The following is a 13,879-nucleotide window of genomic DNA, read 5'->3' on the forward strand; positions in this document are numbered from 1 at the left end:
CTGTGACTGCAGAGAAGAAAATGCAAAGGCGCAAGTCCTCCATGATGCTGCCAGGTAGTTAAGTTAAAGGACCATGGGGCTGCCAGACCCCTGGAACTTTTGCTGGCTTCTCATCTGTAAGCCACTGTGAGCAGACATTCCTGTTCCTTTGAGTCAAAAGCATCTTCAATGATACACTGGATTACAGAGGGGTGGGTCTGCAGCAAGAATTCAACAGAAGCGAATGAAAAGAAGTGACAGAAATAGAGAGGGTTCTTGTTGTCTGAGGGAACTTGCACCCTAACCCTGCCCTGAGGCACCCTGTGGTCACCCCTGGTATTTCTTCACCAGGAATCCTGGACACCTTCCCTTTGGAGGCAGAGCCTCTGAGCCTGGGACACACTCCAGGTCTCCTGAGGTCTAGAGAAACCAAGATTGAACTTTATTTATAGATGAATAATCTCTTTGTAAGAAGCTCCAAGGCAGGGAAATGGATCTTAGGCATTCTACCTGGCAGTTCCAAATAGAAAGTCAAAGACTGGGAAAGAAAAACAAGATTAAGAAAAAACAAGAATTGTTTTCCAAAGAAGTACTCACCACTTTAACAAATGGATTCTCTTATTTCCCTGGAATACCACAAAGCCTGCAGCAGTGAATCCTAAAAATGTTGTTGTACCTGTTGAATCCTGGGGAAAAAAAAAACAAAACAAAACAGAAATAAGAACATATTCAATTAAGGAATATCAAATAAAGGGTAAATTATATGCTTATTCATCCTCAGTCTGGGTGAATTTTAGGTTAAGTACAATGATCATGCTGCTGCTGCTGCTAAGTTGCTTCAGTCGTGTCCGACTCTGTGCGACCCCTTAGACGGCAGCCCACCAGGCTCCCCCGTCCCTGGGATTCTCCAGGCAAGAACACTGGAGTAGGTTGCCATTTCCTTCTCCAATGCATGAAAGTGAAAAGTGAAAGTGAAGTCGCTCAGTCGTGTCCAACTCTCAGCAACCTCATGGACTGCAGCCTTCCAGGCTCCTCCATCCATGGGATTTTCCAGGCAAGAGTACTGGAGTGGGGGGCATCGCCTTCTCCGACAATGATCATAGCCATAAACTAAGTTTCTAAGATGGGACTTCCGAGGATAGTACCTCTAAAATGTGGGCGAGGGCCAGGAATGTGTAGCTTTTCCATTTGAGGAGTGGACCTCTGCCTCCCTAGAAACCTCCTGGGAAAATACAGATTAGTCCCAAACCACTAGTCTACTTCCAAGTGTCTTGTGGGACTGCCTGAGCTGTCAGATCCACCTTGTCAGTAGGAAAATTGTTCTTGGTTGTCATCAGCCCTGAAACCAAAGCCCTGAGCATCTAAACTAACTAGTCAATGGGATTTCTGGTAATTTAAAAATAAAGATATGCCTGGAAATGCCTACTTTGATTCCAGTCTCCAGCAGGAAAACTAAGCAAGGATAAATTAAGGCAAAGGAACAACAATGATAACAACAAAACTCAAGTCAGTCTCCAGGTAATACATAAAACAGACAGAGAGGCTCAGATTTGTGGATAAAATCTAATTCATGAAGTGGAATAATCTAATTTATACCATTAGCAGGAAGAGACATCTGGCAAATACTCCAAAATAATCATGTGGGCAGAGGCAGAAGATGCACATGCCACTGTCAACCAGCCTGCCAGCTCTCTGCCTGGGCTGCACCTTCACATCCCCATGGGACTGGACAACAGGGGGTGATGGGGCTCCCCAGGCCCTTCTAAGGTCCAGCCTGAGCTACGAGCTCTAGGATGAGGGACTTCACCGAATACCATTAGCTGGTCCCACCTGGGTAAAGAAATGTTCTAGTAAGACTCAAAAACACACCTTTAAGAGCCTGGTTGATATAAATGCTTAGTTTAGTATTCAGATTAGTGCCTGGTTGATGTGCAGTGGGTTTAGGATATGAAAAGAACACTGTTTTCATAAAACGCTTCTGAAACACATGTGCTTGAGTACCACGTTGGGAGCTTGTTTAAAAGGCAGGTCCAGGTTCCCCAGAGATGCTGTTCGGTGGCTCTGGGGTGGGACCTGAGTGTTTCTGATACACATGGTCTTGATCTCCCACTTGAGAGAAAAACTGTCAAGTAATTCAAGTAAAGGAAGAAAGAAAAATATATACTCTAGAAATCAATTAAAAGATTTTTCCTTCCACTTGTGTGTGTGCTATGTTGCTTCAGCAGTGTCCAGTGCTTTGCAACCCCATGGACTGTAGCATGGCAGGCTTCTCTGTCAATGAGATTCTCTAGGCAAGAATACTGGAGTGGGTTGCTATGTCCTCCTCCAGAGGATCTTCCCAACCCAGGGATCAAACGCACGTCTGTTACATCTCCCTGTGCTGGCAGGTGGGTTCTTTACCACTAGCGCCACCTGGGAAGCCCTGTATTCTGCTTGCTGCTGCTGCTGCTGCTAAGTCGCTTCAGTCGTGTCCGACTCTACAACTCCAGAGATGGCAGCCCATGATGCTCCCTCATCCCTGGGATTCTCCAGGCAAGAACACTGGAGTGGGTTGCCATTTCCTTCTCCAATGCATGAAAGTGAAAAGTGAAAGTGAAGTCTCTCAGTCCTGTCCGACTCTTAGCGACCCCATGGACTGCGGCCCACCAGGCTCCTCCATCCATGGGATTTTCCAGGCAAGAGTGCTGGAGTGGGGTGTAAAGACTGCATTCTTGCTGGCAATGGCCTTTTCAAACAAACCTGTTAGGATCCCACAACTTCTCAGGGGGTAAAACCATCCAATTGATGGATGAGTGAATGAGCAAGTAATTAGAAGACTCTAATGGAGAAAATCAACTACCCAAACGTGTGACTGCAGTACACTGTTGTCCCTTCCCATTAGGGGTGATGGATCAGGCTGTGGGAACATCCTAGAAGGGCTCCTTTTGGCCTATATACCAATTAATTGTCTTTTGGGTGAAACAATCTATCTGTCAACCTGCAGAGAGAGGTAGTTACCTTGCATGGGTGAGGATCCACCCCATAGGTTTCCAAAGTGTGAGCTTTCAGAAGTAAGTTAAATTCAGCAACCGGTGGGCTCTGCCCTCTGAAATCACACAAGATTCAGGGAGTTAACATGAAAAATAACAGAACCACGGAGTCCCTTCAATCAATAAAATATGATATTCTTAGCTAAATCAAGAGAGAAATCTCTATAGAAATAGTGATCAATAAACTGGTCATTATTCCTCCCACAAGGAGCTTTTGCTAAGAAATCTGAGCCCGTGTTCCTTGGTTAATTGTTCCATAACACACATGTACTGTAAAGACTCCAGCGACCTGGACAGTTAAATCAAGGTTATCAAGTTACCAATAAGTAGGCCTTTGCAAATCCAATCTTAATATGAACTAAAACTCAGCATCTGTTCTTTCCTACTTATTTCAAAAGATTCTCCAGGATATAGGGCATTTTTTTCTTATTTGGAGTAGAAAGTGTTACACCATCAGCAGCCTAAACAGAGCTATCTGGGAAAGAAGAGCTGTCAACCATTCTATCGGAAAGCCCTGGATTTTGAAAGGAAATCTCGGCCACTTCTAGTCTGAGCTGTGTCCTCCAGGGTGGTAAACAAGGTCTTGGCCCCAGGAAGAGAAAGAGGGCTGCAAATATAGATGGCTGTGAAGTCCTTTCAGGGCTAGCTTCCAAACCAGGATTGTGCAGCATTTCAAAGACTCTGCTTTTGACTAACATTAATCTCACATGTATCACAGAGAATCCACACCATTGTCCAAGGATAATAAGTAACCTGAGCAACCAAGAAGAGTTTGCTAACAACAGGAATTCAGTTTTATATTCACAGTGTAAAACTATACTGCAATATTAACTCTATTTCCATGCATGCCTCTCCCCAAAGATGGATTCCCTTCCCACTCCCTCAAGACAGCTAAGAGTCGTTATGCTTCTAATCAAAACAGTATCCCATTTTTCTTCTCTGTGAAGCTTTTCAAGATCTCTTTACTCTGAAAATTCACCCTGCTACGTCTAAGGAACATCTTTATTCATTTGTCAAGATGAGCACTGTGGTTGTTTAGTCGCCAAGTCGTGTCCAACCCTTTTGCAGCCCCTTGAACTATATAGCCCACCAGGCGCCTCTGTTCTTGGGATTTCCCAGGCAAGAATACTGGAGTGGGTTGCCATTTCCTTCTCCAGAGGACCTTCCTGACCCACGGATAGAACCCGTGTCTCCTTCATTAGCAGGCAGAATTTTTACCATTGAGTCACCTGGGAAGCCCGCACACTGTAGGGACACTTGTCATCAGACAACTCTTTTTATAATTTTCCTTCTTTATTTTTGGCTGTGCTGGGTCTTTGTTGCTGCATGGGATTTTTTTTTTAGTTGCGGCGAGTCGGGAGTTGCATTCTTGTGGCAATGTACAGGCTTCTCATTGCAGTGGTTTCTCTTGTTGTGGAACACGGACTTTAGAACTCGACAGGCTTCAGTAGTTGCAGCTTCAGCTCTAGAGCACCATGGGCTCAATAATTGTAGAGCATGGGCTTAGCTGCTTCGAGGCATGTGGGATCTTCCCAGATCAGGGACTGAACCAGTGTCTCCTGCATTGGCAGGAAGATTCTTTACCAGTGAGCTACCAGGGAGGCCCCCAGACAACTCATCTTTGGCCATTTGATTTTTTTTCTTCTCTTCCCACTCTCCTTCCTCACCTCAACCACTCTCTCTCGCTTCTCTCTTTTGAGAGACCCTAGTAAATGGATCTTGAAACTCCTAGTATTATTCTCCATGTCTTTTTAAACTTTGTTTCATTTTTTAAATCTGCTTTTTATATTACATTCCAAATTATTTCTTTATTCAAGCCTCCAGTTTAATTTCTTCTTCAGCTGTATATTTCCTATTTTTCATCCCATTTAAAATTGATTTTTAAAATATCAGTTAAATGTTTCACTTCCAATGTAATATTTATTTGGCTCTTGAAATAGATACCTGTTCTTGTTTTATGAAATAAATTCTTCTTTCTCCTCTGAGGATTCTACTTGTTTTCTTTCAAAGTCCAATCCCTTTGATTTCACTAATACTACTCTCTTGGTGACCGCCCTTTGGTTTGCTGCATCAGAGTGTCTTATTCAATGAACTGATGTTTCCTTCGTGTTTGGTGATTCTTGGTTTGATGTTCATCCTTCTATTTTATGTTATTTGTTTAGTACAATGGCCTCCAGAGGGTGTAGGGAAGGGCAGGACATGCCATATGAGAAGAGTATGAGTTAGTAACTTGATTTCAGGCTGAAGACTGTAGTTCCTTCAGGGTATTATCCATACAAGGTACCTCCAGCTCAAGCCTGCTATTGCCCATGACTTAGCACAAGGGAACCAATGTTCCAAATACACCCACCATGATGGCTGCCCCGTTATCTGTTGCCAGAAGTACACAGAACCACTCTTATTCTCTATATGTGTTTGACCTGGATTTCTTCCATTTGTTTCCTATCTTCCAGAGATACCACAGGACTGCTGACGCAAAGATGGTAGTCTTTCTTGCATCTGCTTTCTAATACATTTTCTATTATTCACAGGGACTTGGAGAAGGAAGGGAAAGGAGCCACATGTTACCTTTTTCTTTTAGTAGAGGGGATAATCTTTAAATTCATCCTTTACAGAATATATTCCTGAGGGATTAACTCAAACACCTGCTTTAGGAGAGTTAAGTCTTTCTAAAGCCTTTCCTGATTTTCTCTTTAGTTTTGGTGTTCTGAAATTTCACTGGGATATATATACAATGCGCCTCTTTATTTATTGACCCCACTTGGCAATATATGACCCTTTCAGTCCATCAAATGCATCAGGACCATTTCTTTGATTCCTTTTTTTTCAAGTCATAGTCACAATTATTTCTCTCCTTGACAAAGTAACAAAAGATTCAAGAAAATCATCAAGTATTTTGTTGGAGAAGGGGAAAGGGAGTTTCTGAAAGTTTTTTCAAAACATACAGGTATTTCTCTCTTCATAGCTCTCTCATAATTCCTGAAGTAATAGCCTATGTTTCACCAGAAAATAAATTATTGAATCCAGATATTGGGGGCTTCCTGCCTCCTTACCATGCCCACCCCACCCTCACATACACACTGTCTCTATTCTCTCTCTCTCATTCTTTCATACACTCACTCTACCCTTGGCAGGGAACAAAGCACAAAGCTGAGCTGACCAGCATGTTCCTAAGCAGCACCCCACTCTGGTGGCCCTCAAAGCAAAACTTTAGCCCAATGACTCAGATGGAGGCCAAAGAGAACCAGGACTAGAGCTAAAGCGGCTCAATGCCTCCCACAGCCGCAGGCCATCAGCTCTGCTCCAGGAAATCCTGCTGCTTCACATGAAAGGCTCTCACTCTGCCCCATACTAAGAAGAGCTCCTCTGCTCCAGAGAGCTGGCCATTCCCCTTAGTGGTAAACTGTCAGCCTTTTTTGGTCTAAGCCGCATATTGGCTTTTTTTTTTTTAATTGGAGGATAATTGCTTTACAATGTTTTGTTGGTTTCTGCTGTACAATGATGTGAATCAGCCCCAAGTATACATATATTCCCTCCGTCTTGAACCTCCCTTCCAACTCCTCCCTTATCCTACTCCTCTAGTTTGTCACAGAGCACCAGGTTGAGCTCTTGGTGTTATACAGCAACTTTGCACTAGCTACCTGTTATAAACATGGTATTACATATGTTTCATTGCAACTCGTTCAAAAACCATCCCACCCTTTCCCTACCCCACTGTGTCCACAGGTCTGCTCTCTATCTATGTCTGCATCTCCATTCCTGCTCTGCAAACAGGTTCATCAGAAACACTTGTCCACATTTCATATATATGCATTAATATATGATATTTGTTTTTCTTTCTGACTTACTTCAGTCTGTATAACAGGCTCTAGCTTCATCTACCTCAGTTCAATGACTCAAATTCATTCCTTTTATGACTGAGTAATATTCCATTGTATGTGTGTATGTATATATACATACATATCACAGCTTATTTATCCATTCATCTGCCAATGAACATCTAGGTTGCTTCCATGTCCTAGCTATTGTAAATAGTGCTGCAATGAACACTGGGGTATGTGTGTTTTTTTGAATTAAGGTTTTCTCAAATTGTGTATGCCCAGTAGTGGGACTGCTGGTAGTTTTATTCCTAGATTTTTAAGGAATCTCCCTATTGCTCTCCATAGTGGCTATGTCAGTTTACATTCCCACCAACAGTGCAAAAGGGTTCCCTTTTCTCCACACCTCTCCAGCATTTATTGTTTGTAGACTTTTTGATGATGGCCATCCTGACCAGTATGAGGTGATACCTCATTGTAGTTTCGATTTGCATGTTTGTAATAATGAATAATGTTGAGCATCTTTTCACGTGTTCATTACTCATCTGCATGTCTTCTTTGGAGAAATGTCTGTTTCTCCAAAAACTGGAGACACATTTTTTCCCATTTTTTGATTGGGTTGTTTGTTTTTCTGATATTGAGATGCATGAGCTGCTTGTATATTTTGGAGATTAATCCCTTGTCAGTTGCTTCATTTGCAATTATTTTCTCACATTCTGAGGGTTGTCTTTTCATCTTGTTTATAGTTTCTTTTGCTGTGCAAAGACTTTTAAGTGTAATTAGGAACCATTAGTTTATTTTTGTTTTTATCTCCATTACTCTGGGAGGTGAGTCAAAGAGGATCTTGCTGGCATTTATGTCAAAGAGTGTTTTGCTATGTTTTCCTCTAAGAGTTTTATAGTTGCAAACACTCCAGCCCAGGTGGTAGCAGGGGTGCAGTGCTATACAGCTCTGGAGAACACACCATTGAACTCAAAGACCTCTTTTCATCCAGAGTATCATCCAGAAGTGAAAAGGCAAGCCCCAGTATGGGAAAAGATTTTGGCAATGTGTACAATAAAAAAGGACTCCTATGTAGAATTTTTTTTAAAAAAAACCTCCAATAAATCAATAACGAACAATAAAATAATTTTAAAAGATAACTTAGAAGGAAAAATGGCAAAAGACTTGAATATATACTTCACAGAATAAGATATTCAAATAGCTAATAATCACATGAAAAAGTCCTCAACTTCTTTAAGGTCAGGAAAATGAAAAACTTTAAGAAGTTACTTACACATTCATTTGACAGCCAAAATTTAAAAGAATAAAGCACTCATGAGACTGTGCAGCAAAAGCAACTTTCATATACTGCTGGTGGAAGAGTAATTTGGTAGAACTATCTGGAAAACTGACATTATCTACTGAAGTTAAACATGCTTACCCTATAAGATGGTAATACAACAGGCTCTAGGCCTGTTACATCAAGAAACACATAGAATTTTCACAGTAGTGCCATTTGTAATAAAAAATAGGAAATGGATGTCTACCAACAGTAGATTGGATACAAAATGGAACACTATACAGCTGTGAAAATAAATGAATTCAAGCCACGCACAAAATGAGTGACCATTACAAAAATAAAATTGAATGAAACAGGCCAGATACAAACATATACCCACTGAATGAACTCCATTCATATGACTTTTTCAAATTAGCAAAACAAAACTAAAATATTTAGAGTCAGAGATGTGATTACCTTTCAGGGGGAAGGGAGAAGATAAATATTGGAAAGGGGCAAAATAGAGACTTCTGAGGAAAAACCAATTCTCTCTTTGACCTGGGTGGTGGTAACATACACACTTGCTTTGTAATTTATGTTTTGTTGACTTTTCTGAGCTGGTATTGTGCTTCCATTTCTAAGAGTTTAAGGAAAAAAGGAAAGGAAAGGGAAAAGACTGTGAAGCACTGGCAACTCATACATTATGGATGTGAAGGGAGCAGCCCTTTCAGCAAACAAACTACCATTTCCTAGAAAAGCTAAAATTGTGCAAACTCCATGACCCAGGTCTGTACCTGCTTTCTACACCTAGGTTGTATCTATGATAGGGACTCTTTTACTTATACCCCTATGAGAAGTATTCAAGAAGCCATGGTAATTTTGTTTATAACAGCAGAAACCTAGAGAAAATGTCCATCAACAGGAGAATGAATACATAAAATGTGACATGTTCATATGATAGAAAATTAATTACACAGAAGCAGAAATGAACACCTATGACTGTATGCATCAATGTGAAGAACCTCAAAACCATAGTATTGGTGGGGGGAAAGTGAAAAACATGGAAAGAGTTTGATTTCATTTGTATGAATGTCAAAAACAGGAAAAAAAAAGCATATATTACTTACTGATGTATGGAGTATATTTATAAAAGCAAAATAAGAGAATGAATAACCTAAAATTCAGAATAGCATAGAGAAGGAAGGGAGGTAGTTTGGGAGGGTCAGGTTAGGAGACCTGAGAGCATCTAGTACTGTTCTAATTCATAAGCAAAGTTATGGGGCCATGGGTGTTTTTCAACTACTCTTTAAATTGCACATATATTGCATATACTCTTATATTTTATTCATTTACAATGATTAAAGAGAAATAATTCCTGCCTTTTTTAATAGAAGAATTACTGGGTGAAGTATTATACAATCTAAAAGCACTGCTGAATTAAACAGAATAGGTCAGGAATATAATAGATATCCATGCAGAGCCACCTTTTCCTAAACTCTCCTGTTCTGACCAATATATAATTGTTTATATTGCCAAGCAGTAGAGATATATATATATATTTTTCACTTAATATTCATCAAGCAGGAGTTCTAATGCTTATTTTATAGATGAGGATTCTGACATTTAAAGAGGAAAAGTAACCTGTTCAAGGTTACTGAAGTATTAAGTGGAGGAGTAAATACAAATTCAAGACAGCCTGGTTCCAACATGCTTCTCAGGACCTGCACTACCAACATGATATGGTCCAGGGCCATCTGCCTGCTCTCGTGGATACCAGGCTGAGCATTTCCAACTGACATGGTTTCTACTGGTTATTCTAGAAAGCATTTTTCAAACTCTAAGCATTTTTCATCTTATCAGTGATGAGGCACTCCATCCCCGATGACAGATATTTAGATCTGATTAGACAGCAGTGATGTCTCCATTTTAATCTAGGTCAGAGATCCCCAGACTAGACTCTCTGTGGGCTAAATCCAGATCACTGTCTGGTTTTGCAAGGCCCTGGAGCTAGGAATGTTTTTTGTTTTTGTTTTTGTTTTTGTTTTTACCATTTGTAAATGGCCTGAAACGATCAAAGAATAACTTCATGCCCTGTGAAAATTATGTGATGTTCTAATTTCAGTCTCCATCAATTAAGCTTTTTTTGAACAAAGACACACCCATTTGCTTGGGTACCATCTGTGGACACTGTCATGTTACAATGGCAAAATGCGTTATTGCAACAGAAACCATGTGTCCTGCAAAGCCTAAGATATTTACTAAATTGCCCAGGATAGAAAAGTTTACTGAACCCTGATCTAGGAACTGATCACAGGAATAGAAAACGACTGAAGCTGTGTCTGTTTCCATACAATGAAGATTAAAAACAGTACCTATCTCTAAGATTTGGTATAAAGAATAAACAATTAACAGATATAAAGCCATCGGATTAGTGCCTGGCACACAGCGTGCTCCCTCCTTGTCCTCAGAAAAGCATTTGTTCCCTTCCTAGCTCTGCACATGACTGAAATCAGAAATCTTTCTTTGGTGGAAGCATCAGGAAGCATGTCAAGATATTTACAATAGAGCAATGACCTCTCTTCAGAATAAAAGTACTCAAATTGGTATCATTCGCATTGGGTTTGACTTAGATCTCCAATGGCTACACACTTAACAGAGTTAATCTAAAAAATCATATATAAAGAAAGGCTACAAATGTTCAGAGAAGGAAAAGGGTTCAAAACCAAAAGGGAAAAAGTAGAGATCTCAACAGCACTGAGAAAATCCTGAGTTCCCCTGACTCATTAAGGAAGCAATCATTTAGTAGGTTTTCAGTAAGACACTAAGCTCAATTAAATAGAAATTTGTTTTTCTTTCAAATCTCCCACTGGCCATTTGTTTCTGGCAAAAACTCTGTTTGGTAATGGAAAATAATGATTTTCTATCCTTTAAATCTTGTACCAGGAACTGTTCTACTAAGATTAATAGTGTCTCTAATGAGATATTTAGAGATAAAGACCAGTGTTAAGCTGAATTCTTTTTTGAGAACTAATAATTCTTAAGATATGGTTTTCTAATAAAATAGGCAAGGTCAAGTGATTATGTATTTAGCTATATATCTTCTTTCTGCCTGTCTTGAATACCTTTTTATGGCCAAGAGGGACACTCTCTTATTGATTCTCCTTTAGCATACCACTGCATAGAGTACACCGAGAAGGCAATGGCTCCCCACTCCAGTACTCTTGCCTGGAAAATCCCATGGATGGAGGAGCCTGGTAGGCTGCAGTCCATGGGGTTGCTAGGAGTTGGACAGGACTGAATGACTTCACTTTCACTTTTCACTTTCATGCATTGGAGAAGGAAATGGCAACCCACTCCAGTGTTCTTGCCTGGAGAATCCCAGGGACGGGGGAGCCTGGTGGGCTGCCATCTCTGGGGTTGCACAGAGTCAGACACGACTAAAGCAGCAGGAGCAGGAGCAGCAGCATAGAGTATAAAAATGCACAGCATCTCAAGAAGAAATGCAAATTTTTAGTGGACCCTAATTGTGGAGAGAGGTGTGAATCTTGCCAGCAATGACTTGGGCCACTTGGAGCACAGCTGGACAGTGAAGGGGGTGGATTTGGCTCCACCTGATCCATTTGGGTCTGCAAGCTTCAGAATTAGGCTCATGGGTATAAGATCAATAGAATGATCTGCTACTGCAGAGTAGAATTCTCAACGTGCCTTAGCTTAGGTTTTGTTGCAACTGGGTTGCAACTTTAGAGTTTGTTTACCACTGGCTTGAAAGCTTAAGAGTGCTCTCAGAACTTGCCCTTCAGCGGGGCTTAGATTCTTAGCATCCATGAGACTCTGGAGAGCTTGCTATGCTTTATGGCTTTGCTGCCAACTCTCTGAGCTTCAGGAAATCTCCTCTGATGTTCAGTCTCACCCATGGCTCTCTGTACCTCAGGTGATTAGTTTTCTTCCTGTGGTCGTGTCCGCCGCCATGGTCAAGGGATGTTCTGCCCTGGCTCAAGGTCAGCAGTGCCTCAGAGGGGTTTCACTCAGCCTTCCCACCCTGTCTAGCTTTGGCATACTGCCCCTCTTCACTCAGGGAAGGCCTGGGGTCCAGCGATGGTGGGAAAGCACAACTCACTCTGAAGACTCTGGGGTCCCAGACTCCAACTCACACTAGAGATTCTGGGGTCCCAACCAGTCAGGTCAGCCCACTCAAAGTCACTAAAGGCTTAGCTTCCTCCCTGCCCCCCACCTCTGGCATATTTCTCCTCCTCTCCCTACCACCAGAGGTGAAAGCAGCTGCAGGTCTCTGCTGCCCCAGGAAGGACACTCTGGATTTTAGTACACTGAGGTTTCTTTGCATCCTCATGTTCAGATGAGTTTTTAAAATATGACTTTGTAATTTATCTAGCTTACTGATGCTATCTTGGTGTTAGAGGGAGATCAATGCCTCATGCTTTCCACATCCTAACTGGAAGAGAGCCCAGTCTGTCATTTCTCTTTACTTAGGGAAATTATATTCTGTAAAATCTTTGAGGACCATTAGGGACCACATCTATGCAGAGCATTAGATAGAACGCTACAAATATGGGTGACTGCCAAGCTCTGGAGGAGACGGTGGTGATGCTCTGGGGCCAGGCAGGGACAAGACATACAGAAGAGCAGCCACTTAGAGAAACTTCAGGGTACTTTATAGGAACACTCAGGTTTCAGGTCAAGTTCTACTGCTTCATAATTGTATAGCCTTGAATAAGTGAGTTTCTTAGGCCTCTATTTCCTTATTGGTGAAACAAGGCGATCACAAACAATCAAATGGAGGAAGGAAGAATGTGAACAGGCTGAGCAGGATGGTGGTGACTCAGGGAACAAATGACTCTTTTAAAGGGCACTGCTGCTTAGCTTTGCTGTGGTGTCAGGGCTTTGTGTTAACAAATCCCCCAGGTGCAAGTAAAGCTTGAATTTTATTCCAACTGATTTCCATTTTTCAAAACTATTATTTGGCCTAAAAACATATATCTGTGTCAGATGGTAGTCCAAGGATTATCATTATAACCCCTGCTTTGGATTCCAATAGTCTCTCCAGTGTCATAATTAGCTGTCAAATTGCTTTGCTTTGGACTAGTGACCTCTTGATATTCAAAGGCTTTGAATGTTAATTATAGCTATGGATGACCAATAAAAAATTCAGAAGCAGATTAGTTGTTGCTTCATGAATATTGTTTTCAGATAGAATCTTTCAAAAACATCAGGTCATGGAGCACGTAGATGATGAAGAAGCTCCAGCTTGTTGGAGAAGCAGCTGAAGATCACTGGGCTAAGTAGGTCATCCAACACTTCTACAGTTTCTGACACATAGTTACTCTTCAACAGATATTTGCTGCATGAAGGGATGGACAGATATGTGGATGGATGGATGGATGGATGGATGGATGGATGGATGGATGGATGGGTGTGTGGATAGACAAATGGATAAATACACTGTTATAATTTCATCAAAAGTTCAGGAGGGAGGGGGGTTCAGGATGGGGAACACGTGTATACCTGTGGTGAATTCATGTTGATGTATGGCAAAACCAATACAATATTGTAAAGTAATTAACCTCCAATTAAAATAAATAAATTTATATTTTAAAAAGTTCAAAATGTCTTTGATTCTATGCATAATTTAGAACCACATGTCAAGGGTAATCAAAGAGTGTAATAAGTAATGACTGAGTCCAGCTTTTAATACTGCCCTTCTGTCCTTCTTCAAAGCTGTGTTGCATTTCCATGACATTGCTTTCTCCCTTCAAGTCACCTTAGCCAGATGTCAC

General features: G+C 41.2%; 1 protein-coding gene across 1 annotated transcript in view; it reads right to left on the reverse strand.

The window, feature by feature from the left end:
• Window positions 1-13,879, reverse strand: part of FRMD3 (FERM domain containing 3) — a 345,648-nt gene that overhangs the window by 95,779 nt on the left and 235,990 nt on the right. Inside the window, exons 7-8 of the mRNA XM_052644654.1 lie at window positions 2,977-3,064; window positions 577-665 (exon numbers count right to left, since the gene is read on the reverse strand). Coding sequence (XP_052500614.1) covers window positions 577-665; window positions 2,977-3,064 — 177 coding nt within the window. The remainder of the gene's footprint in view (window positions 1-576; window positions 666-2,976; window positions 3,065-13,879) is intronic.

This window comes from Budorcas taxicolor, chromosome 8, assembly GCF_023091745.1.
Source record: "Budorcas taxicolor isolate Tak-1 chromosome 8, Takin1.1, whole genome shotgun sequence".
Lineage (NCBI taxonomy): Eukaryota > Metazoa > Chordata > Mammalia > Artiodactyla > Bovidae > Budorcas > Budorcas taxicolor.